Here is a 25,973-nt window from a genome sequence, read left to right as displayed (position 1 = left end):
AATCAGACAAAACAGTAAGAATAACCTTAAAGTGATGTCTATGTGACATCATTTTTGGCCCAATTTCAACAATTTTGAAACAAACTTTGCTGGCACAGAAGTTGCTTGGCACAAGTCAAAGACTGTGCCAACATCATTAGCAACCTCTCTGCTGATGATTCTGCAATTTTACACATCAATCCCCCCCCCCCCACACACACACATTGTAGTGAGTAACTGATGTGCTAGGGCGTCCAGGGCTGTCATTGCCTTCATTGTGTTCTAGACCCTCTTTGAAAGGTTTATACCACTCATGAGCTCTTATCTTACACATAGTAGATTTGCCAAAAGCCACAGTCAACATTTCAAATGTGGTGCTGCACTTTATTCCATTTTTCAAGCAGAATTTAATGACAATTCTTTGATCCATTTTTTTTTTTCATAAGTAAAAATTTTCCAAGGATTCAAAAGCACATATAACCTTTCCGAATGTCAACAGTAAACTAAATATTCAAATCAGCTGAAAATGCAAACATAAATCAGGAATATGTGTACCAACAAGATGAAAAAAATTTAAATCAGATGTACGAGTCCTTGAAATTAAAAAATTTCCATTACTTTTTGGTCGCTCATTGTACAATTCTTATCATGTGTTTATTGAACCAGAAAAGTTTCGCTTGGCTTGATGAGTTACCACAAAAAATCTTATATGAAACAATGGAAAATTCCAGTTGGAATAACAATATTATGAAAAGTAAAGTTGTCACTCACCATATACACATGATAGCAGTCGCTGGCAACTGAAAGTCACACTGCGAACAGCAGCCCCATCTACTTTTGAAGAAGGCCTTACTGGCCGAGAGCTTACTTGTGACACTCTTTTCATTGTGCCTATCTGCGACTCAGCATCTCCACTATATGGTGAGTGGCAACTTTCTTTTTCACAGTATTGTTATTTTTATATCACCTATGTCTAACAACATTTGCATTGTGTATAAAGATTTGTTTGGGCACTTCAGAAGTACTGTAGTATGAACCTCTCAGTTGAATTTCGAGCTGTAATCCTGAGAATTTATCACTTAACTGCTTCTATCTGTTTTCTGTTTGTCATCATATTTTAGACATATTCTGGCAGGAAAACTCTCACAAGTTCTAAAGTGCATGTAGTACATTTATTCTGAGTTTATTGGCAAATAATTAGCTAGAAACTATTTATTAATGTCCATAAAAATTTCATCAGCCAATCTTTTTTGGACTATACTTGATTTGCAATTATTTCATTGTTTGTATCATCTGCAAATAAAATAATCTTGACATCTGGTAATGTTACAGGTGAAAAGTCATCAACGTACACAAGAAAAAGTAAGGCCCCAAAGATGGAACCTTGTGAGACACCATAGGCACTTATTTCCCAGTTGGATGATACCTGATAGCTTAATATTGTTTCTTTCCTAATAACATCATTCATTTTCTGTCAAGAGTTATAGTATTTTAACCATTTTGCAGCATTTCTTGCAACACTGTGATAGTCTTCTTTACTTGAAAAGAATGTTGTGATTTACACAGTCAAATGCTTTTGACAGATCATAAAATGTACCAGTCACCTGTAATTTATTGTCTGCTGAATGAAGTACATTACTGTTCTTTGTGCAGCTAGCTTTCCCAATACCAAAACCCTTTAGAAACATTAACTGCGACTTTGACAATATAGTATTTGTTGTCAGATGGTTAAGAAGTTGATTGTTATTATCTTTTCTAAAATTTTCAAGAATGTTGGCAAAAATGAAATTGGACATAAATTTGACTTTATTTATTTATTGCCTTTCTTAACCAAATGCAAATTTCAACCACTCAGAAGGTGTTTCACTGGTAAATGACTGGTTACACAGATAACTCAATATTTTGTTAAACTCAGATGCACATTCTTTAAGTGACTTCGTTGATTTTTTTTTTTATAACAACCACTGTAATTTTTGTATTTAAAGATCTTATAGTGGACATTACTTCTACTGGTGTAGTGAGCGTCACATTCATATTACTGAAGATACCATAATGACTGGTGTGGATATTCCATTGCAGCATCTGCTGAACCTGACAACGCCATTTTTCTAGTAACAGTTATGAATGCTGAGGGCTGAGTGTCACCCTATTAGAGACAGCAACGATGAGAGAGAGAGAGAGAGAGAGAAAGGGAGTTCTGTTAACTATTATTTGTAGTTCATATGGTGTCATTTCCTGAGAACAAAACAGAGGCAAGAAACAAATGTAATGATAATGCTACTTTCAAATATCAGTTATTGCAGTGGTCTTTCTTTAAAATTTTGTCTATACATTAATTAACTGTACTGAGATAATTGAAGTAGTCAGCGGAAGAAAATCCTAAAAAATTAGTCTGTTATGGTTTCAGCTGCATTACAAGTTGATAACACCCAATTACATTTCTACTGATAGAATTTCTTATGATCTTGGGGAATTTATTAACCTTTTGAGGGTATAAACTTAATGTAAAAATATCAGAGAGTTATTGTAAAGGTGCACTATTTTGTCTTATCATAGTTTTGTTCTTACCTTTGAATGAAAAGTGTCATCTGACAAAGTAAACATGCAAGTTATGCTGAAATCTTGTAATCAAATAAAAAGATGGCTGTTTGACAAGAATGTTAATGACGGCTGTGATCCATTCATTGATGACAATGCTGCAGATCCTGATTATTCATTTGGGAATCATCAATTGTTGAAAATACCAGAAGTGTGGGTTAGCACTATATTGTCACCAGTGTAGTCTCATATGGTTTTGGCATAGAATTTCTTATGATCTTGGGGTATTTATTAACATGTTGAGGGTATAAACTTAATATAAAACATATCAGAATGTTACTGTAAAGTTGTAACTTTTTTCTTTCACTTTCTAGCAGGAGAAAAACTTATTATACACGTGTTTGAGGATTAACATTGTTTTAATGCTAATGTTAAACACTGTGTGTTATCATATTTTTTTCCTGATTTAGTTCTCTACAAACGTTCATGTATGTGTGTATTTTGAGAAACAATCATGGTCTACAGCCACTGACAGAAAAGATGGAAACAGAAGGTCACCACATCTTATGCCAAATAGACCACAATAAACCAGAAACAAAGTACGCCCAGAAAGCAGGCTTTATGTACATTATAAATGGGAAGTAGTTTCTGAACAAACTATTGGTCAACTGTGTAGTTGTCTTCCGAAGAATTAAGAAAAACTATGAAATGTCAAGAATGATATTTTTTATTACTACTGGAAACTGACTGACTGTCCAACACAATTCATTTTTATTTGGTCTTGCAAAATCATTTCCTATGGTATGGCCGAACCTCATCACAATCTTCCCATGAGTGGAAGTCCTATAATTTTATCATCAATACATATGAATAATTGCAGAGTGTGATCAGAAAGTCTTTTCTGGTGGTGCATGGTCTTCAACAAAACAGAACCTATTAGAAAGAAGTTTTTATATCAGAATGTACACTCCAAAATTATCTAAGAGGAGAGCATGAAAATCATCCAATCAGGTTCCCTGAAGACATAATCCAGACTTTCCACGACTATATCAGAAGCTTACCTACATAACAGACACATCGTAGCCAAATAAAAACCCAAGTAAAGCATATTTTAATGGTGACTTGAATATATCAGCATTGTTTTGTGATTAGCTTGGAAATTACTGACGAAAGGTACATTCAATATGTTAGCAAAGTGAATACAGGCAGATACTATGTCAGTTGTATAATATCGAATTTTAACTATCAAAGTCACACACTTGCAAGACTTGTGATGAACTGCACATTATACTCACCAATCCGATGAGTACTGCAAGAGTTGCATCTGAGAAGATCTGAAGCTTTGAGGAAGAAACTTCAAGAATTCAGTGCCAAAGCAAAAGGAAACCCAGAAAATCTGTTCTGCAGCAAAGGCTACCTACACCAAAACTTTATTGTGGTCCTGCTTTTTATATGTGCAAGATTTGGACATATATAATTTGAGCACTCAGAATGTACCACAGGTGTCAGTTTTATGTTCATGTAGGAAGCGAGTGTTGCTGCTAGAGACAGCTATGAGATAGACAGCTGTTTACTGAAGTATGTCCATAATATGAAGATAAAGAGGAAGAAGTTGATCCTATTTTTGGACAACATTGGTGCACCACATAAAAACTACAAGATAGTTGCAATAGTACTTACTTGGTCAGGCAACAAGCTACGTAAAAATTCATTGCAAATTAAATTAAAAATTAAATAATGGAAAAACAGGGTGGAATAACACAAGATAAAGACTGTCAGCAAGTAAACTTTTGACACACGCACACGCGCACGCACGCACGCACGCACACGCACACACACACACACACACACACACACACACACACACACACACACACACACACACAGGTTAGGTTAGGTTAGGTTAGGTTAGGTTCACACACACACACACACACACACACACACACACACACACACACACAGTCTGGTCTCAGCAGATTGATGACTCAGCATTTGCGCTATAGTTACATATTTGGTCTCAAAAGTTTTACAGATCCTTTTTGATGAAAACAGTGCTAACCGACAAAATTAGGAACTATGTTACAAATTTAAAATATCTATGTGATTGTCCAAGATTTGTAATGCATATCACATATTCACAGCTAAATAAATAGTGAAGGAAAAGTCACAATTATTAACATTTTAATTAACAATTAATAAATTTAACCAAACATATAACACTAAACAGCTCAAAATTATGTTTGTGGATTAGCATTTATTTCCACTGACCCCTTCAATTTCATTACACCTTTTCTAGACCAGTTCTTGTTTGCAATTGGTAACATTGATATTCATTGTATAATGTTTCACTTGAGCACGTGATATACATGAGAATCGTCATTAGCTATTACGTGATTTTCAAAGTTCTGTTTATTTCTAACAGTGTAACGTAACTCTTAGGGCTGCTCCACATAATCATGTAAAAGTACTTTTGAATTGTTAATAATTACTAAGACATTTTTACAATACATGAGACATTAACAAACCATTTCAGTGTGAGCCCCAGAACATATCAGATAATATGAACTGCGATAAAAGAATCAGCAGTTCTTCATTTTAGCTCATTTGCAAAAACATGAGACAGAATTCTGTAACTCACCTGATATAATGTGGTGTGCATTTTTTCAGTTCATCAACTAATGCATTTGCTTGTGCTCTAATCTTGCTCCCAGCTGTTGTTGGTCGGGACTTGGCACTAGTACTTATCTGGTCGGGAAACAAGCTACGCAAAAATTCACTGCAAATTAAATTACAAATTATTTACTCTAAAATTGCTGCCAGCTTGATACCTATTGTAATTTATTCACAAAATAAAACATCAAGTTTATCAGAGATTTATGCTGCTTATTAATGATAGGAAATTATACAGCATCAAAATTAATCTTGTCTTGTCAAATACATACTAATTTCTTCTAAGCATCAGATATTAAAATCTGTAAAAATCAAATTCTACACAACTCACTACTTACTTTTTACTTGACTGCATCAGCTCGATTAAGTCAGGAAATAGGACATCTCTATTGCGATCACAAAAGCCTTCAATGCTGTAGCTAACAATTCCAGCATAGTGATGAATAATGAAGCCTTCTTTGCAGGACTGGTAGTGTTGGTGTCCTGCAGATGCATTTGTTAATTTCTAAAAAAATAAAACAGATGAATCAAATTTGGTAAAATATAAAGGCAATAGAGGAATTAATATCTCAGGACATATTGAATGAAACTACATCTCTACAGCAATAAATACACATGGTCTGCTGCAGCTTGCATTGTTTAAAATAGTTTAGTTATGTAATATTACTTAATCTTCTCCTTTCTCGTTAAAACCTTTCTATAAAGTGCCTAAGTTCACCATCTACACTTCAAAAGTTTTTCAAAAAATCAAAAATATATTATTGTTTAAACTACACCTATATACTTTTAGATTATCACAGTTACATATTCTCCAAAGATATTCACCCTTCAGTTCAGTTCAATAACAGGGAAAATTAATTCTCTTAACTATACTGTTTTGCTATTAATCACAAAGAGGATAAAATCCTACATTGTTCTTCCTGCTGTTATTAATTACCAAACAAATTTCTACCAAAAATTGTAACTATGTTTAAAAAATCAATGAGGTCTAAGTTGCTTTCATCAGCCATTTCAACTGCCTGACAGTATTGGTTCATAACATGAGAAATTCATTAGTAAACTTAAGTATCGTGACCAAACTGGTTGGTATCAATATTTGATCAAATTAAATTTTTGAGAAACCTGGGTAGATGTCAATATTTTTATATTTTCTTGAGAAACACAGTGAAGAGATTTCTATGTCTTAATTGTGCACAAAACAATGTTTCAGTACTCTTTATGATGTGCAGATAGGGAACACATGCAGTTTGTGAACCCTCAGCAACATCAGCTATAATTCCAGATTGACAAAGAATGTCTTACAACACATTATGAGATGACATTATTCAGTCACATGTATTTTATTTGTCACTCCACATGTTCACTGACTTGAATGCAGATTTTATATCAGTGTATGCACAACACAGTGTAACTAATTATCCCTGTACTAGAAAGCTGTATGGCATTTTAAGGCTTAAACATCTCACAACCTTTCAGGTAGTATGATCAAAATTCCTCTGAATTATTATATAGAATCAAGTTAGTTGCTAAACACAACAAACTCTAGCAGAAAGTTTATATAAGTACAGCACGAGATAGGGATGATTCTTGAACAGCATGGGGCACTACCAGTTACTGTTGTAATGCAGTATAGAAGTCTGAAGATGAACTGATAAGATACAGCTCAGAAAGCAGCTAGATTACTGAAATACCAGCCAGGATTCAACCATCTGCTGGCAAAGAGGCATGGCTGGAATTCCAGTTCCACTAATGGCATTTACCTCCTTCGTGTGATAGCTGGATTTACGTTACCTGTAACTTGTGACAGACCACCTGGTCATGACAGAATTCTTTACAACATGTTGCAAATTTCATTGGGACAACAAAGTAATCCTCCTACATGATTTTCAAAATGGGAAGATACACTTTCCATACTTCTCAAACCTGGAAAAGATGACATCTGCCATGTACCGTAAAATGAGGTGAATCCGATCAGGTGGTGTCAATCCAGTCATTTACCAGTTTTTCCACATTTCAATAACTGAGCATAGTATTTTAACAATTACAATACAGCTGACCATTGTCATGAACTCTTAACTAATCTATAAACAACAAAGGTGTATCAGAGTGGGCGCAAAAAGCAAATCGCATTGTCAGTAGGCGTGTGATTCTTGTGCTACACTTGTGTAGCCAACACAAGAGTGCAAAACTTTCTGCTGGCACCTGTTACTTCAGTGTAACTGGTAAATTGCAATTTTATTGCTGGCATATGAACTTCTTAAGTGATACAGTTTTGTTTTTCGTTGATTGCTAATACTGCTTAGGTCACTGTGCAGGCCTAATTACAAAACTGCATTTTTGTAGGGTGAATTCAATCACGTGAGTATATCAAAAGGTTTTGGGACCAACATGGAAATCTTAATTAAAAACCAGAATTTATTCTAAATTTGTTGAAAGCTGTCAAATCATGAAAATTAAGCATTTGGAAAGTTTCAGAGCAATAAGCAGTTCCATATACCACATTAAATGACAAACTCAAGGAAAGGTACAAATACAAAATAGGTGGCCAACCAGTGTTAACCAACAGTGAGGAAAAAAGCCTGGTTGAAGGATTATTGTGTTGCACGAAATGGGGTTTCCTTTGAGGAACAGTGGTGTTAGGTACATCATACAGGTGTATCTCAATCAAGCAGAGAGGACTGAAAAAAAGATTTCTTGACAATCGACCTGGGCATGAGTGAGTAACAACTTTTCTGAAAAGAAATAAAGAACTAACAGTTAGAGTAAGTGAAAATGTGAAGAGGGCAAAGGAAGTAGTGGTGTCCCTCCCTCCAACGTTATAAACTATGACAAGACAACCTTTTGTGATGTTCCTGGATAAGTGAAAGTAATAGTGAAGTGAGGCACAAGATATCCTTAAAGGATAGTGGATAGTTCAAAGTCAAGTATCAGTGTGACAATAGCAGCAGCTGCCGACATGTCAGTCCTCCCACCGTAGACAGTTTATAGGGCAAAACACCTCTACGATACTTGGACTGAAGGGGGCGTAACTGGTGCAGGTTATAATAAGAATTGAAGTGGTTGGTTTGACCTAACAATGTTTGAATCATGGTTTGGTGAAATTGTCTTGCCTTATGCCCCCTGCAATTAGAGGGTCCTAAAGTGATTATTGGTGACAATTTCTAGAGTCATCTGTCATGTAACATGATTAAACTGTGCCAGGAGCAGGACATTATATTTGTGCTTCTACCACCTAATTCTATTCATTTGTGTCAGCCACTTAATGTGGGCTCTTTTAGACCTTTAAAACTTGCTTGGTTCACAAAAGAACAATAGAGTGGTACCCAAATTTCCTTGGTTGTTGAAGAAACCTTTGAAAAAATAGCTATCACACCCAAATCAAATGTAATATCTGGGTTCAGAAAAGCAGATATCTTTCCTTTCTGTTCTGAAAAAGTCATTTCACAGATTCCAGGAGCAACTGATAACAATGCACATGGCACCAGCTCATCAGAAGTTTCTTGGGCAGCAGCCTTCGAAATGCAATCGAAACAGGTTCGTTCTAATGAAAACAAAAGCAAAACCATGCCAAGCAAAGAATTTAGCATTAACTCCAGGAAAAGGAATTGTTATCAGCGACTTCAATGAAAATGATAGTGACAGGGCTACAAGCAGGGAGTCCCTATACGGAAACATCTAACAGTGAACTAGAACAGCACGAGTCAAATGAAAATGAAGAAATGGACAAGAAGAAGGATAAAGATTGGCATGAATTTAAGAAAATGATTTCACCATAGTAAAACTTCCTAGGAAAAAAAATTTCACGTTTTTTATTGGTAAAGTTGAAAGCATCTCTAAAAACACCTATGAAATGATATTTCTGAGAAAGAATGTTCTTGATGGTAATGCTTATTTTGTCTTTCCAGAAACTGATGATGCAAATGAGATAGAAAGAGCCCTAATTATTAAAAATGTTACAGAAAATAGAAGGTGAGGTAAATTTAATTTTGAAGGAATAGATGATTATGACATTGAGTAAATACTTTTCACATTGATTATGAAATACAATAAACAAAAATTAATATTTGTTAGTCAAATTTCCTTAATGCAAGTGTTTTTATAGCAAAAATCTCAAGTTTAATGTGCTTGTAAACATCTGTTTAGTCTAGTAGTTGTAAAATTTTGTTGCAAATACAGCAATATATTTTTAAAAACCAAAACACTGATCGGATTCACCCCATTGGAAGTCTGATTTTGTTCCTACATACAATATACAATGGTGATCAGATTCGCCCCAAATGAGGAGGTGAAACCAATCAACAATTCACTTAAAATAATAACTGCAGTTCTAAACTAAAAATAACATAATACATGAATATATCATTATCAAGGTCCTAAAATCAACATACTGAACTTTTATTGCGATAGTACAACAATAAATGGAGAAATTTAAAAAAAAACTGCTGTTTTTGATCGGACTCATCTCATTTTAAGACAGTTGTTACAGAATTGCCTTAACTATCTGTATAAAGAACGTAACTCTCCTCCGTCCAAAGAGGTCCTGAAGGACCCAACGATACTGACCGACTGCCGTGTCATCCTCAGCCTATAGGCTTCAAAAAATGGTTCAAATGGCTCTGAGCACTATGGGACTTCACTTCTAAGGTCATCAGTTCCCTAGAACTGAGAACTACTTAAACCTAACTAACCTAAGGACATCACACACATCCATGCCCGAGGCAGGATTCGAACCTGCAACCGTAGCGGTCGCGCGGTTTCAGACTGTAGTGCCTTTAACCGCTTGGCCACTCCTGCCGGCTACAGGCTTCACTGGATGGGGATTTGTAGGGGTCAGCATACCACGCTCACGGCCATTGTCAGTTTTCATAACTGGAGCCACTAGTTCTCAATCGAGTTGTTCCTCAATTTGCCTCACAAGGGCTGTGTGCTACCAGCTTCCAAATAGTCAGCCACCTAAGTGCCAGCCAAGCTCAACAGCACTTAACTTCGGTGTTACCACTGCGGCAGTGCCATTAGTGTATTGTGTCTTATCCAGACACTTTCTTCGATTCAAGGTCTTTATCCATCATTCATTACCTGACGCTGATAAAAGCAGCTGTGAGATGTATTGGCAGGCTGGAATGGGGCTTCCAGGAACATTTTCCAGCCTTTGTTTAATCCCCCTCCCTGCCAGGTGGGACCTGGTGATACAACATGTCCTGGGTTCTTGTCACTCATCTGGTCTTAATTTATGTTGATTTCTTTGGTCTCAGCATTTCTTCACAGCAGCTATTTCTTTCTTCGCTCCCTTCTTTTAGTTTTCTGAATCTTTCATTTTCTGACCTGTCTATTTTTTGTGGCACCCACCTATCTCCATCACACATGCAGCACTTAACTTTTCCCTCTTATTACCTCAGGCACAATGTTTTGACAGTAATCCCCATCTCGTGTATTACCATGTCTACCACCTTTAAGCTCTCAGGTTTGCAAATCTCATCCAGTGCAGTCCCCACCTAGTCTGTCCTACTCATCTGGTCCGGTAAGTCTCCACTGATCTGGGGTCCTGGACAACTTCTCCAATCTCTACCCCTTTTCATAAACCTCACCAGTCCTTTCCCGTTACTCCTCTTCCTTCCCCCTCAACCCTTCTGCCAGAGGGACTCACTGTCTTCAAAAGCTTGCAAACTTTAATACTTTTTATACGTGTGTCCTCCGACTCGCACTTAGTAAGTAGATTTTTTTATCTATCCAATTACATTCTATTTTCTAAAACCAATTATTTTTGCTGATTTAGTAAATATTACTGATCACTTAGAAACAAAAGGTTTTCAACAAATTTCCAAAGTGTGGATCAGTTCTCCAACAGGAGGACTAGCTAGTCAGTAATACTTCAGGTGTATGCTTATCATCATGCCACATTTCGGTTGACTGTATTTTGCATGATGTCAAGAGGTTTATGCCAAAATTTTTTGCTGTGGACTTTCCTCTTCTTTTGAGTGATGACATAAAAAGTATTGAATGCTTTTTAAAATTGAGTCTGATCTTCTGATTAGTCCCAAAACTGTTACAGTGAATAATTTACTTTCTTTGAGAGGTTGATTTGTGAAGACATATACAATACTTTTCCACCATTTTATGTACCTGTTATATTTCTTATTATTACTAGCTGACAAACCTGGCACTGCCTGGGAATTCATTTTGCCAATTTTCTATTAGAAACTAAAACAAAAAATAAACTGTGTGTTGCAGTCAAGTATTAAAAATTTCATTTCCACCTGTTCATGAAAACACCGTCGAAATGATGAAATAGTCATACAAAGAAATATGCACAATGTTCAAATGTGTAAGTACAATATCCAAACTAAAAAACATGATTCCACACAGTTTCTGTACACTCAGCGCAGCTGCTTTACATGTCTACAATACGATTTTGTAAACGTAGCTACGGCAATGCCTTTTCATAACTATACAGACCACAACTGTTTCTGTCTGCAGCCATTTGTGCTTCACAGTCGAAAGTTGCCAACAGCACTGGCAGGTACCAGAGATTTCCTTTAGTTGATTCAACTGTATGAGTGGCTTAGTTGTAAAGAAATATTGTGTTAAAGCTTTATGCATGATGCGGCAGTTTTTCGTGCATCTCAGTGTTTATGACATCATACCTCCTGAGCTACATTTGGTAACAGGATATTGTTTTGTATGTGCACTTGGCGGCATATGTGGTTACTGTCTGTGAAATCTACTGAAATATGGTCAATAGCACAGAAGTAATACGTTTAAACACCAAGCTTGATATGGTAGTTTGTAACTTCATATCTCTTGAACTATGTTAGGTAGGTATTTTTAACCCTCCTCCCCTCATAGAGACTGTCGCCTGATGGTAAAGGATACATGTAACAAGTCTGGTTGAAATTCTTCCATTGGTTTCGGCCAAGTCAGGTTGAAATTGTTGCATTGGTTTTTGAGGAGATGTGGTAAAAAGCACCTACCTACCTACACCCCACACAAATATATCCATTTTTATAAAATGTGTATATTATTATTATTATTATTATTATTATTAATCTACTTCATTAGACAGTCATTTTGAATTTGTCATAAGCTCAGGCCCAAGATGACAGTCATTCATCTTATTGTTTTTCATTTAAGACAATTGTTTCTCCTCATTTCTCTTAGTCGAGGACAACGTTTATTCAACAATCAGGCATGAGTTGACAATGTCTTATATCACAAAGTCCAAATGTTACAATTTTGTATGTCTTATGATTGAATGACTAGTCCTCCTATATCTCCTCTGCTATTCAAGTAACAGAGTATTCTTGTTTCTGGTTCAAGTCAAGATACTGAATATGTGTTTTGTCCATTTCAAGTCATTCATTTGTTATAAGTTCCATAAAATCAAACTGTCTGTCAATAATATTTAGTAAATTTTTTTATTTTCCTTTTTTATGTAGATTCTATTTTTTTATAATTTGAACCCAATGTATTGTTTGTCTTTTCATTCTTCTTTTGTTAGTAAATGTCCCTCAGAGAGGATAACACAACTCTGATACATACTTAACATACATTAGCAATTTTGAGATATGTAACAAAGACTATTTGATATTTATGGAAAAGAATTTTTGGACAATGTTTGAGAGGAACGAAACCATGTCTCCCTGTAAATTATCCAATGAGTTTTTGTATGAACTTTCATAGCCAAACAAAGTATGGGATATGGACAAATGGGATATAAAACTGGCCAGTGTGAAGCCCAGTTATGCAAAAAAGGGTGAAAGTAATCAAGGTACACTACTTGTCATTAAAATTGCTACACCACGAAGATGACATGCTACAGATGCGAATTTTAACCGACAGGAAGAAGATGCTGTGATATACAAATTATTAGCTTTTCAGAGCTTTCATACAAGATTGGCGTCGGTGGCGACACCTACAACGTGCTGATATGAGGAAACCTTCCAACCGATTTCACATACACAAACAGCAGCTGACCGGTGTCGCCTGGTGAAATGTTGTTGTGATGCCTTGTGTAAGGAGGAGAAATGTGTACCATCACATTTCTGACTTTGATAAAAGTCAGATTGTAGCCTATCACTATTGTGGTTTATCGTATCGCGACATTGCTACTCGTGTTAGTCGAGATTCAATGACTGTTAGCGTAATATGGAATCGGTGGATTCAGGAGGGTAATACGGAACGCCTTGCTGGATCCCAACAGCCTCGTATCACTAGCAGTCGAGATGACAGGCATCTTATCCGCATGGCTGTAGCGGATCATGCAGCCACGTCTCAATCCCTGAGTCAACAGATGGGGACGTTTGCAAGACAACAACCATCTGCACGAACAGTTCGACGACGTTTGCAACAGCATGGACTATCAGCTCTGAGACCATGGCTGCGATTACCCTTGATGCTGCATCGCAGACAGGAGTGCCTGCGATGGTGTACTCAACGACGAACCTGGGTGTACAAATGGCAAAACGTCATTTTTTCGGATGAATCTAGTTTCTGTTTAGAGCATCATGATGGTTGCATCCGTGTTTGGCGACATCGCTGTGAATGCATATTGGAAGCATGTATTCATCATCGCCAAACTGGCGTATCACCCGGTGTGATAGTATGGGGTGCCATTGGTTACAGGTCTCGGTCACCTCTTGTTCGCATTGACTGCACTTTGAACAGTGGACGTTACATTTCAGACGTGTTACGACCCGTGGCTCTACCCTTCATTCAATCCCTGCAAAACCCTACATTTCAGCAGGATAATGCACAACCGCATGTTTCAGGTCCTGTACGGGCCTTTCCGAATACAGAAAATGTTCGACTGCTGCCCTGGCCAGCACATTCTCCAGATCTCTCACCAACTGAAAATGTCTGGTCAATGGTGGCCGAGCAACTGGCTCGTCACAATACACCACTCACTACTCTTGATGAACTGTGGGATCATGTTGAAGCTGCATGAGCAGCTGTATCTGTACACACCATCCAAGCTCTGTTTGTCTCAATGCCCAGGTGAATCAAGGCCATTATTACAGCCAAAGGTGGTTGTTATGGGTTCTGATTTCTCAGGATCTATGCACCCAAATTGCGTGAAAATGTAATCACATGTCAGTTCAAGTATAATATATTTGTCCAATGAATACCCATTTATCATCTGCATTTCTTCTTGGTGTAGCAATTTTAATGGCCAGTAGTGTAATTAAGAAAAATTTAACTATCAATTTGAGGGATATTTTTGTCCAAATTTTCATAGGCAAATAAACAAACTGGGTATCATATATACCAGTGTGAGGTGTAGTTTTGAAGGAAAAAAATTAGTTGCTCGAAGAAAATCAGTGTAATTAAAAAAACTATTTAGAAATTATGCACACAAGAAGTTACATTAGTGTCATACTTGACTGTTAAAATGGCTTCCTTTGATTCACGACTCACGGATGGCTCCAAACTTCCATATGTCATCAACCACGTGTCAACATCATATACTCATACATCCATTATGTATATTCCCGTACAGGGGAGACATTTCACTTGAAAGCTGCTTGCCCAGTGTCAGCGATAAGTATGATATCATCCTGGATTTTCGATTGTTTGAATATTGCAGTGTCTGTTTTATTCCGAATTATGATGTAAAGTTCCTTCAGACATGCGTGCATGTCCAAAGGAACAGGCCTGCAGTGACTACAGCTGTCATGGGTAGCGAGTCATGCTCAGGTAGCCAAATGGTAAGGCAAGCACCCATGATAAGTGGGGAATCTGCACTCAAATCCCAGTCTGCCACAAATTTTCATTGTCGTCATTCCATTACACAGATGATAATCCATATTTGCAACTGCGAATACAGTCATGTATTTCAGATACACTCTTTAAATTCTTGGAATTTAAATTAAATATTGAACTCCAAATTCTCATCAGCATCTTGTTTGTTGTGCATGATTTTGAGCATCACTGAAAGGTGCATCAAATGTTTCTCTAATCTATTTTATTTCAAACTTAGACAAATTCTTCAATAAAAAGTTTAGACATATTTTTTTAATGCTTCAAGTGGTTTAGAAAGCTATTTCAAATTTTATGGCTTTTGCTTCAAGTCATGCTTATTTAATCCATTGGCTGTAATCCATTCACCTAGGTATTTAAAACTAATTACATGTTTTGTTACTATATTCCTGCTATATCTAAATCTCAATGTTGCCTAAGTATCTGTCTTACAATTATACGATGTACTTGAAATTTTCTAGTGTCTCCTGGCCTCTTCATGTATACATCCTTAAAAAACATGTCTGCAATGATTTAATTGTGTTTTGTGCAACATTCTACTAAATGGCTTCTCCTTTCATTCCTTTCCTCCAGCCTATGTTCTATTTTTTTCCCCTTCAGTTCATTTTCCAGTCACTCACTGCACCTAAATTTTTGTCTGTCTCAAAAATCTGAGTAATATCTTGTATCTCATCACATTTCCTTTCCATTTCCTCATCAACTGAGACCAAGTAGGCACACAATCTTTTACCACTGTGGTATTTCTTGGCTCAATGTCTATCTTGGCTATAATAAATGAGTTCGCTAAGCTGCAAACAGTAGCTCACCTGCACTGTCATTTTCTTACTAATTATCTAATCCTCCCTTCTTACCCATTTATTTTTGTACTGATAACCATTCTTACCTGACCATAAATCTGGTTGTGCCTGTCCCAACACACTACTAATTCCCATTACATTTAAGCTCAAATTATTAATTTTTCTTTTTAAATTCTATAACTTCCCTAGCCAAATAAGGTATCTAACATTCCATACTCTGCTCCACAAAATGTCAGATCTGTTTTTCTGTTGACATCATCCTCTTGAGCAGTTCATGCCAGGAGATCTGAATGGGGAACTATTGCGCCTCCAGAATACTTTAGCCATGAGGATGCCATCATCATTAAATCATAAAGCAAAGTTGCATGTCTTCCTGGTCAGTACCGTTGGGCCTTCCAAGGCCTGTTTGGATAGAGTTATGTCCTCAGTAAATAGTACAAATCGATGTTGATGCACTCTTCAGTCTTTCTACAGGGTAACAAGCTAGCATCCGATAAAAATGAGGATTTTTATACCAAGCTCTAGGAGCACAGGTGTGATTTTTCAGTAATACCATGTACAGTTGCACAACACTACAGCCCCACACTCTACAAAAGGCAGCCTAAGGATGCGTCCCAGGAGGGCCGACCCTGCTCCAAAGACGCCACTGATAAAAATTTTACAGTGGAACAAGCTCATTCTTGTCAACTTAGTGCTGAGACTTAATACCAGCCCACAGAAATGCTAAGTTATTATTCTCAACATTTTACATTATGGTCCAAGTTTGTTACACATAAACCACCTGATTAAGACCCAAATGAAACAGGTAGCATTCCAATGAGTTTAACGACTGAAAATTACAAATGCAAGCAAAGAACCCATCCATACTTGGTCCATATGTGAAAAACATCAGCTAGCTCTACGAGTACATCCACAAAAATTTGCTGAGCCATTCATGAATATCATGTGACTGGCACTGAAACGACATTCTCCAATTTTCCATACAGTGTCAGAATGTTTCCTACTATCACCTACATCATAATTCAAGCAATATTCATCAGTGATTTAACATATAAATGTGATACATAATGGACCCCAATTCACACAAAGTATTTTGTGGAGTCCTACAAAAAAAATCATGTGACGATCTGTGTTTTTCACCTACAGGAAAGGCAGAGGAGTTTGGATTGCCTCAACAGAAACTGACAGAAATTGACAGGGAGATCTCAACAAAGGCACCAAAAATCTATTCATCAAAATATACTGAACCAGACAAGCCGCAACAAGATAATCCTCAGAATACAGCCATGGACCTCATTGCACCTCCTATATCCCCAGTAGCAACATCCCATGGCTGCAGACCACCTACATCATTCCCTGGTGTGGAAACGCAGAGGATGGACACCAGGTGGAAGATAGAGTTACACTATGGCCACCAGCAACAGCACCATTCAGTGCCACAAGCACCACTTACAGCAATGAACACCCCTGTCCCATAAACAACTTCCCCCACCACCCAAGTAGAGCCAGCAACAGCAGCAGTCGAACCAATAATGGTCAGCTGTAGGGGAGCAGACCTAGTAACAATAGAAACCTCAGACAGCAGTAAGCTCAGCTGAAAGGTTTGATTCTGTGTTTCATTGGCTCAGCTAACCCACTTTATTTGCCAGCCAACTATTGTCTGCTTATTCTCGAAATTTGTTGATTTCTTGAAACTATCAAGCTGTAAAATTCAAACAATGTAAAATCCAGGATGGAATGTAAAAATGTTGCCTGAGACTGCAGTCACGTGTGTGTGTGTGTGTGTGTGTGTGTGTGTGTGTGTGTGTGTGTTTTCTACTTTTGACGAATGCCTTACAGATCACAGAGGGAGAGAGATTAATTGCTTAGGTTCACATATATTTCTGACCATACCAACTACAATATATGACCCCCCCCCCCCTCCCTCCCTCTCTCTCTCTCTCTCTCTCTCTCTGTTTGACAGTCTTTGACTGGGAAAATGGAAGAAAACTGGCAGAAGAAACAGAAGTGAGAGATGAAAGTGACCCCGGATTCACTGGATATAAAAGGGAAAGGTGATAAATAGGCAGCTGTGTCACTCAGTTGTGGGTGACATCAAAATCTCGTTGTGGATCAAAACCAGGTTTTTACATATGGCATGCAACATGCACTGATTAGCCGAAACATTATGACCAGTGCCTTTAAACTGAATGCTGACTGGTGGTGTTTGGAATGTTACTGTTTAACCACGGTACCATTTCCTTGAATGTGATCTGTCAGTCATATGTTCATAATTACCTTCAAATATTTTCTTTATGAACTCACGGTGCCCCTTGAAGTTGTAGTCCTGCTATGAAATGCCACTTGTAATTATATCGCACTTCTTCACCATTTGCAGGAACGTGCTATTATAATGAAAGACTATGTTTGCTACCCACTAGCTACGAAATCACAGAACCACTTCTTTTCAGGATTCTTATGCGTTTAACAGTTCCCATAACATTTTCAACCCACCAATTAAACATTTACATTTAAGCTCTTAATAATCAGATTCGATGACCGACAGATCATTAGTATCCCAAATTAAAGAAATATTTATAATTAATTAAGTAATTTTATACAATCTTGTTTTGTTTTTCTTAAGAAACTACAGCCATTGCCATCCTGACCCCTTTTGCTTTCGTGTCCACGATACCCCCAAGTCACAATGTCAAAGTGTAAATGGTCCCTTCTCACCAATGAAACATTCGCCCTCCATCACGCCTTGTGGCTGTACCGTGCTAATATTTGCATTTCATATTTGTGCATTGATAAAAAATGTGCACACCATATGCGGTCTCCATTCTACTACTACTACTACTACTACTACTACCACCACCACCACCACAAATCAAAGTTTCTATGCTACCATCTTTCATCGGCACAGTAGAAAGGAATTGGCATGTGTTGCTACCTTGAATAAGCATATGTGCCACCACACATTGTAGGCATGGTGTAGTAAGGGAAGTACATAAGCTGAGCACAAATGAATGGAGAATCATTGTAGTAATGATACAGGAGACAAATGGGGAAACTAACTGGAAAAAGTGACTTTGACAAAGGGCACATTGATATGGACCATTGCCTGGGGACAAGCCTCTCGAAAATGGCCAAGCTCGTTGGTTGTGGTTGAAGGATGGCGGAACCACATTCAGATGACAAGGTGGTGTATATCCACATCTCATCACAGAATGTGAATGTCAGAGGGTTCTCCATTCTATAAAGCAGGATAGGCATCAATATGTGCCAATTCTGATGACAGAATGCAATGCTGGTGCAGGCATACATGTTTCAGAGCCTCACGCTCAATGCACGTTATTGAACATGAGGCTGCAGAGTACCCATAGGTGTCTCATGAAATCACCAATTATGATGCAGTGGGCAGGGATCATTAAGGATTGGACCATGGACAAATGGAAATTGGTTGGATGAATCACATTTCTTTTTACACCAAGTCAATGGTCATGCCATCCAGGCCAACAGCTGCTTTAAACATGTGCCATAGTAGACTCAGGCCAGTAGGTGCCATATTAAGCTGTGGGGAACAGTCACCTGCATTACCATGGGCCTGTGGAAGTAACTGAAGGCACCATGACACCTGTAGACCCCATGAAAACTATTGCAGACCACCTGTATCCTTCAGTACCTGATGTCTTTCCCAATGGCAGTGACTTCTTCCAGCAGGATAACTGTCAGTGTTATGAGGTCAGAATTGTGCTACGGTGGTTTGAGGAGCACAACAGTGAACTTACACTGATGCTTTGTCCAGCAAATTTGCCTAAACTGAACCTGACAGGACACAGATGGGTCAATTTCAGGCACCAGCTCCTTATCCACACATGAGCAGCCCCTAATTTATAGGAAATGCATGAGCTCTGCATATATATCTGGGCCACATACCTCTGGAAAACTACCAAGGCCTTGTTGAATGAATGCCACGCAAAAATGCTGCTGTAGTGCATTCCAAAGGTGGACCAACATGCTATTAAGGAGGAGGTCATCATGTCTGGTTGTTTGCGTATATGACTCAAGTTGCTAATATCATTGATTTTATCATCCAATGCTTTTTTTCAAATTTCTGGTATGTCCCAGGCTCATAATTTAGAGAATTTTTTAAATGTCATCTTCCTGTCTGCTCCATTTTGCATTTAAATACCAGTAATTACATACACAAATGTTGGAGACAAACTTGCTTACCTTTTGCAAATCTTGATCCACACCTTCTGATACAGCATGCATTGTTGCACACACATCATCCATAACAGAAAATAGTCCAGGTGGCCGTTTACTTTCTATTAAATCACACACTACTTTGTTATTAAAGTAGTCTATGGGCGTCCACTGTATGTTCTCAGACATGTACTCCTCCTGTAACAATTTTTTTTTTTTTTTAATGTGATCAGGTAAGTAATGAAAGTTCCAAACAAACTGCAAAGTGAGCATCAGAAACAAAGCAAATATGAATGAGAATAAAACAATAAACAAGTTAAACAGAACAGACATCATTAATTTAGAATGGTTCATACAATAAGCACTTCAGTTTCAGTAAGAGTAAGGCATTATTCTATTATAGTATCACACAAACATAAAATACAGTAGTAACTACAAAGAAGATGCCTGATAGCTTATCACTACCTGTTATGAAGTGAATTCTTTTTCTCACACTCAGGTATAAAATTAATGCTTGTCTCCAAAGAAAGCTTCTATTGTTTCTTAATGTATTGTTTCCATATGTTTTATCAGATTTACACATGACAATGGCACCATTCCCCAATGCAAAAAATCTTCTCCACTCCCTTTGGACACTGATGCATTTTGGGACATAGGTGTAGAGGCATCTTTGTTCATCATCATTCTCTGCCTCAACTCTGAAGTGAGATGATATATTCTCTCTCTCTCTCTCTCTCTCTCTCTCTCTCTCTCTCTCTCTCTCTGTGTGTGTGTGTGTGTGTGTGTGTGTGTGTGTGTGTGTGTTTTTTCCTCCTCTGATTAATTCAAAAATTCACATTTGATATCTGTATCATGAACATTACTCTTGCACTGTTGGTCTTACATCCTGCAAATAATTTATGACTTAACATCATAGTATCGAATTATTTATTGATAAACTACATATATTGTAAGGTGTTATGGTTGAAGCACAAAGTGCTTGACAATACCCAGAAACTGGTATCACCAATGAATTTAATGAGATTTAAGAACAATTAGTCAGTCCCCAGTTCCCTTTCACTTTACATAATCTTTATCCCAATTTGGTAGCAGCAAGGTGAGCTTGGTGCTTTCCCTAGACCCTTGCTGATGTTAGATCACATATTTCTTGTGGTTTGGTGGGTGTATCCATTGTGCAGTGAAAGAAAGATTTTAATGCAGTGCTTGGGGTACCATGTAGCAGAGATTTTGATCCACTAATGTCGACGAATCATCTGCACGTACATGCAGAGTATGCTATTCTTCCATTTACCACCATGCTTTTATAACATAGTAAAACTACTAATTGTGTGTGAGTTACATCATTAATTATCTCAGTTTCAAATCAAAATAGAAATGATTGCTTATGCACTGGTAGAATGTGCTCAACAATCAGTCCATTCTACAACCAAACCACTGATTTTTCCCTAAGGCAAAATAGCTACAAAACATAATGACACTGAAGCAAAATATCCATACAGTATCTGATTTCACATGTATAACCACATGTATAACCTGATACAAGAGAGATCTTCTGATACAAAAGAGAAATGGCACAAGAGAAATGCAACAGACTATCATGTGGGATCTGCAGGGGCATTCTGGGAAGTAATACCTCCAAATTTCTTATGAGAAAACACTTAAAGCTTTTTAAATAAAACAATTGCTATTAACATTCTACACAACAGTGAACCCAAGGCACTGGATTGTTACAGATGTTGCAGGACTCATATAGTCTGACATTGTCATGCTGAATGAGAGGGTGCTTCATGTGTGGACAAACTCTTCAAATTTGATACTCTGTTTCAGCATGCTGCTTCTTTCATCTTATATATATGACTAGTGAGGAGCTGTGCTATGGAGATCTCTTATTATATGCATATTTTGCATTATTCTACTCCAACTTGACTGAAGTAATTCTGAAGGCTCAAAATTAAATTGCAGAAGAAAGCTGTTTGATACAGTTCTTGAGTCAAACATCATTTGAAAACAGTAACCATTTGTATATTGTATTCTCTGAGGTGAATGTAGGGACCAACCCATCCATTACCTAAAAAAGTGCATGGGGAAACTGCCTAAAACACATACTCAGCTGGTTGGTGTAAAACCTGCATTTGTTAATCCTCTGTGTGGATTTGACCTGGGTCTGGCTCACTTCATTGTCTTGCAAGCTAGCGTGCTGCAAGTTATGCTATTTGAGCAAGTCATGCAACAGACTGTATAACATGATCATAATTCATGTAGCACACCTATTTTATATTATTTTCTTCTGTTTCTTACCATTGCTCTAATTATTGAATAATTTAGTGGATGTCACGGATTGCAAGTACAAATACTAAAAGGTGAATAAAGCATTTGACATTGAAACAATGAAGTGTCTAATTAAGAGGTACAGATGTTTAACAAATCTATGTGACATAAGATACTGTAGATTTTATCTCAACATACAAACGAGATCAGTCAAAAATTGATAGATGAAAACACAATCGTTAAAATTACAGGGAGGTTCAAATGGTTCAAATGGCTCTGAGTACTATGGGACTCAACTGCTGTGGTCATTAGTCCCCTAGAACTTAGAACTACTTAAACCTAACTAACCTAAGGACATCACAGACATCCATGCCCGAGGCAGGATTCGAACCTGCGACCGTAGCAGTCGCACAGTTCCGGACTGCGCGCCTAGAACCGCGAGACCACCGCGGCCGGCTTACAGGGAGGGATATTGGCTAATAAACACAAACTGTTTCAATTACAAGAACTTGAATTTTGAATGATTCAGTTCTTTACAAATAGGTGCCAAAAGGTGATAATCTTCTTCACATTATGGAAACAAAGAGAAAGGTTTTATGAACATGTCCCATTTGCAGTCATTAAGTATGGAGCTTTACACACATTGAAAATTCTATATGGTACACCTCTGCCCACTAATAGTTTGAACTCAGCTGTTGCACATACCACCACCCAGTCTTCTTTATTATCACAACATAGGTAAGATAAGGGCTGGTTTATGGAAAGGTACGACTGTCACTAATATTTCTCAATAAAACTGCTTGAACATTTTTGACCTGTGCTAGAGTGGACTGAAGTGTAGAGTGATGTAGACACACAGCCATTTGTTTAATGCAGACAGGACTGTTAAAGAAATGCTGCAGAATCTCCATTTCCAGATAATTAAATAAGATATCTTAGCTCATGGGAAGCTGATCACAGCATGTTGAAGGCCAGCTGATCTGTACAATCTCAGATCTGTAGCCACACACAAAATTCAAGAAAAAAATGATCAGATGGCGTACAGCATATACGACAAATTATGTGTGGCTAATAACATTTTTTATCAATTCGGCAGCTTGTGCATGTGAAATGATAGATATTAAAGTGTATATAGTTGGTGGCTGTAAAAGGTGTTTGTCTTTTTCTCATCACCAACAATACAAAGGATGAAATTGATATTGATGCTCTAGAAATAGCTTCACATTCATTGCCAGTCAAATGGGGCTGAATGAGCTTCTGACAGCAATGATAAAAATACAATCAATGTAAAAGTGAGAAAGACTACAATTTAACATTTCATTAATAACACAGTACATAACCTAAATGAAAAATAAGTTAGGGTTTCCTAGTTGACTGTCAAGTGGATTTGATCAGTTGCACACAACTTGCTGTCAGTGGCCCTGGCAGCTGCACTGTCCAATTTTTTTGGAAGGGGAGAGGGAAATTTAGCTCCTTTATTAAATCACAATTTATGTATTATTCACCAGTACAATCATTACCGTCAATTATATCTGCTGTCACAGTTGACTTATTTTGTGGTACCATATGACTACTGTGATCAATGTTGATCATCTTCAGATCTATATCATTTCATAAGCAACCCATTGGGTCCAACTACAGAGATCTGAAGATGATCAACTTAGATTGTAACTATAGTACTCACAACATAAGATAAAATGCAGTTGAGATGGCAAAAAGAAGTGATAAAAAGATGTAGTGAAAATTAAGTTTCCATATTACTAATGTCCAGCACAATATCATCATCAATATAGTTTGTTTCCTTTCTTAAAAGAGTTCACCTAAAAACCATTTATTGATATACACTCACACCACATGTTGTGGGCCACTAAGCACCCAGCTGTCCAATCTGAATTTGCTTGAATTAATGTCTGTGACAATCCAGACTTACATTAGTGCTGCTTTTGCGCTCCTATTTCATGCTGTTTTCCAGCAAGTGTGCCTCCAAAGTAGGTTTTTCGATCATTTTTCAACGTATTTACGTATGGTTTTCAAGCATACTTTAATGTTTAAACCATTAACTTACACCAGTGTGCTCCTTCTCTCCTGTCAAATGAAATGCTGTTAGATATAAAGCTCTCGCTGACAAGCTTACCATTGATCAGGGTCTCCCAACTGGGAAATTGCAACATTTTACTGTGCAGCATAGTCTTACTAAATGTGTCACAAAATTTTGTTCTATCCAGAAGTCTAACCTTTATTTTTTTTTTATTTATCTTTATTCATCCAAGGATCATCTCATAATGACATAGGATTTGTCAAGATAATACTATGTCAATCAATAGGCCAAAATATACACACACATACATAACACTCTTTATGAGGCAGAACAGGCAGCCTATTAATGTAACCTGCTATTTTTGAGACAATCTCTATTAAGTCAGGGCTAAAATGGCATACAAATGTCAGTTGACCCTGCTGTTAATTCGAGCAATGATAAAAAAACTTGGACACAGTGATTACCTCACTGTTCTCAATTTGTGAAAACAAGAGCATGAACAACCTACTCAATCTGATACACTATCTATTAGTAATAGTACAAAAAAAATTATTTCTATTTTATAAAGGAGTGCCTGATTGCTTGAAACAACAAGCTTGTGCTTAAATTAGTTACACTTTTACTGGGTATCACCTACACATTTTATGTGCAAGTAAAATTATGTCAAAAAATAAGAGTGGTCTTGAAAACTTAACCTGTCCAGTCACATTAACGTGACCACCTCTCTAAAGCCTGAATAACTACATTTTGCTGTGTAGACATGCAGGAAGATTGTCAATGAGATTATGGTAGGTACCGCTAGGTATAAGGATACATGCCGACTCCAGTGCTGTGGCCAGCTGTGCTAGGTTTCTCGGTTGAGGATTCATGGCACGAACACCTCAATCGAGGTGATCCCACAGATTCTCGATAGGGTTTAAATCTGGGGAGTTTGGTGGCCTGGCGAGTACAGTAAACTTGTCCTGATGCTCTTTGAATTACGCACACATACACTGTGACTTGGGCAACCCGTTGCATTGTCCCATTGGTAGATGACATCATTCCAAGGAAAAACAAACCGTATGTAGCGGTGAACATGGTCCCATGGATAGGCCTTGGGAAGGCCACGAAAATATTCACCAGATCGTCACCCCCCTTCCAGCCTGAGTGTCTGCTTTAAAACATTTCACACCATATATGCTAGCAGCCTTCTCTCCAATGAAACATAATATGTGATTCTTATGAAAAGGCCACCAGTCATCACTCAGTGGATGTCTAGTTTCAGTACTGGTGTGCAAATTCCAGCTGTCGTAGCTGATAAACAGCAGTCAGCATGGGTACATGAAACAGGTGCCCACTGCAGAGACCCTTATGCAGCAAGGTTCACTGAACAGCCGTTCAGGAGATCATTAACCCCTTGGTCCATATGGGCAGTCAGTTGCTCAACATTTTCACATTTATTCACCTGCACATATCTCCACAGCCATCATTCACCCTTGTCATCTATGACTCATGGCACATCACAGTTGCCTCAGAGCCAGTTTTGGATAGTGCTATTTTGTCGTGCATGGTAAATACATTAACCACTGTGGCACGCAAACAATTTAAAAACTTGGCTGTTTTGGAAGTGCTTCCAGCCTTGGCCTGAAAGCCAATTATCATGCCCTTTTGTACTTCAGGTAAATTGCTCTGTTTTTGTAATAGGACCATCCGTTGCTAGTGCTGCCACTGCTGCCTGTGTGTGGTTAACTGGATGTTGAGAT

General features: G+C 37.6%; 1 protein-coding gene across 1 annotated transcript in view; it reads right to left on the bottom strand.

Annotated features, from left to right (window-relative positions):
• LOC126271956 (unconventional myosin-Ie-like) overlaps positions 1 to 25,973 on the bottom strand; it is a 379,140-nt gene that overhangs the window by 80,212 nt on the left and 272,955 nt on the right. The window contains exons 11-13 of the mRNA XM_049974395.1: positions 19,953 to 20,123; positions 5,526 to 5,692; positions 5,156 to 5,293 (exon numbers count right to left, since the gene is read on the bottom strand). Coding sequence (XP_049830352.1) covers positions 5,156 to 5,293; positions 5,526 to 5,692; positions 19,953 to 20,123 — 476 coding nt within the window. The remainder of the gene's footprint in view (positions 1 to 5,155; positions 5,294 to 5,525; positions 5,693 to 19,952; positions 20,124 to 25,973) is intronic.

Source organism: Schistocerca gregaria, chromosome 5, assembly GCF_023897955.1.
Source record: "Schistocerca gregaria isolate iqSchGreg1 chromosome 5, iqSchGreg1.2, whole genome shotgun sequence".
NCBI lineage: Eukaryota > Metazoa > Arthropoda > Insecta > Orthoptera > Acrididae > Schistocerca > Schistocerca gregaria.
Note: the sequence above shows the minus strand (reverse complement) of the source record. Positions and strands in the feature narration are given on the sequence as shown.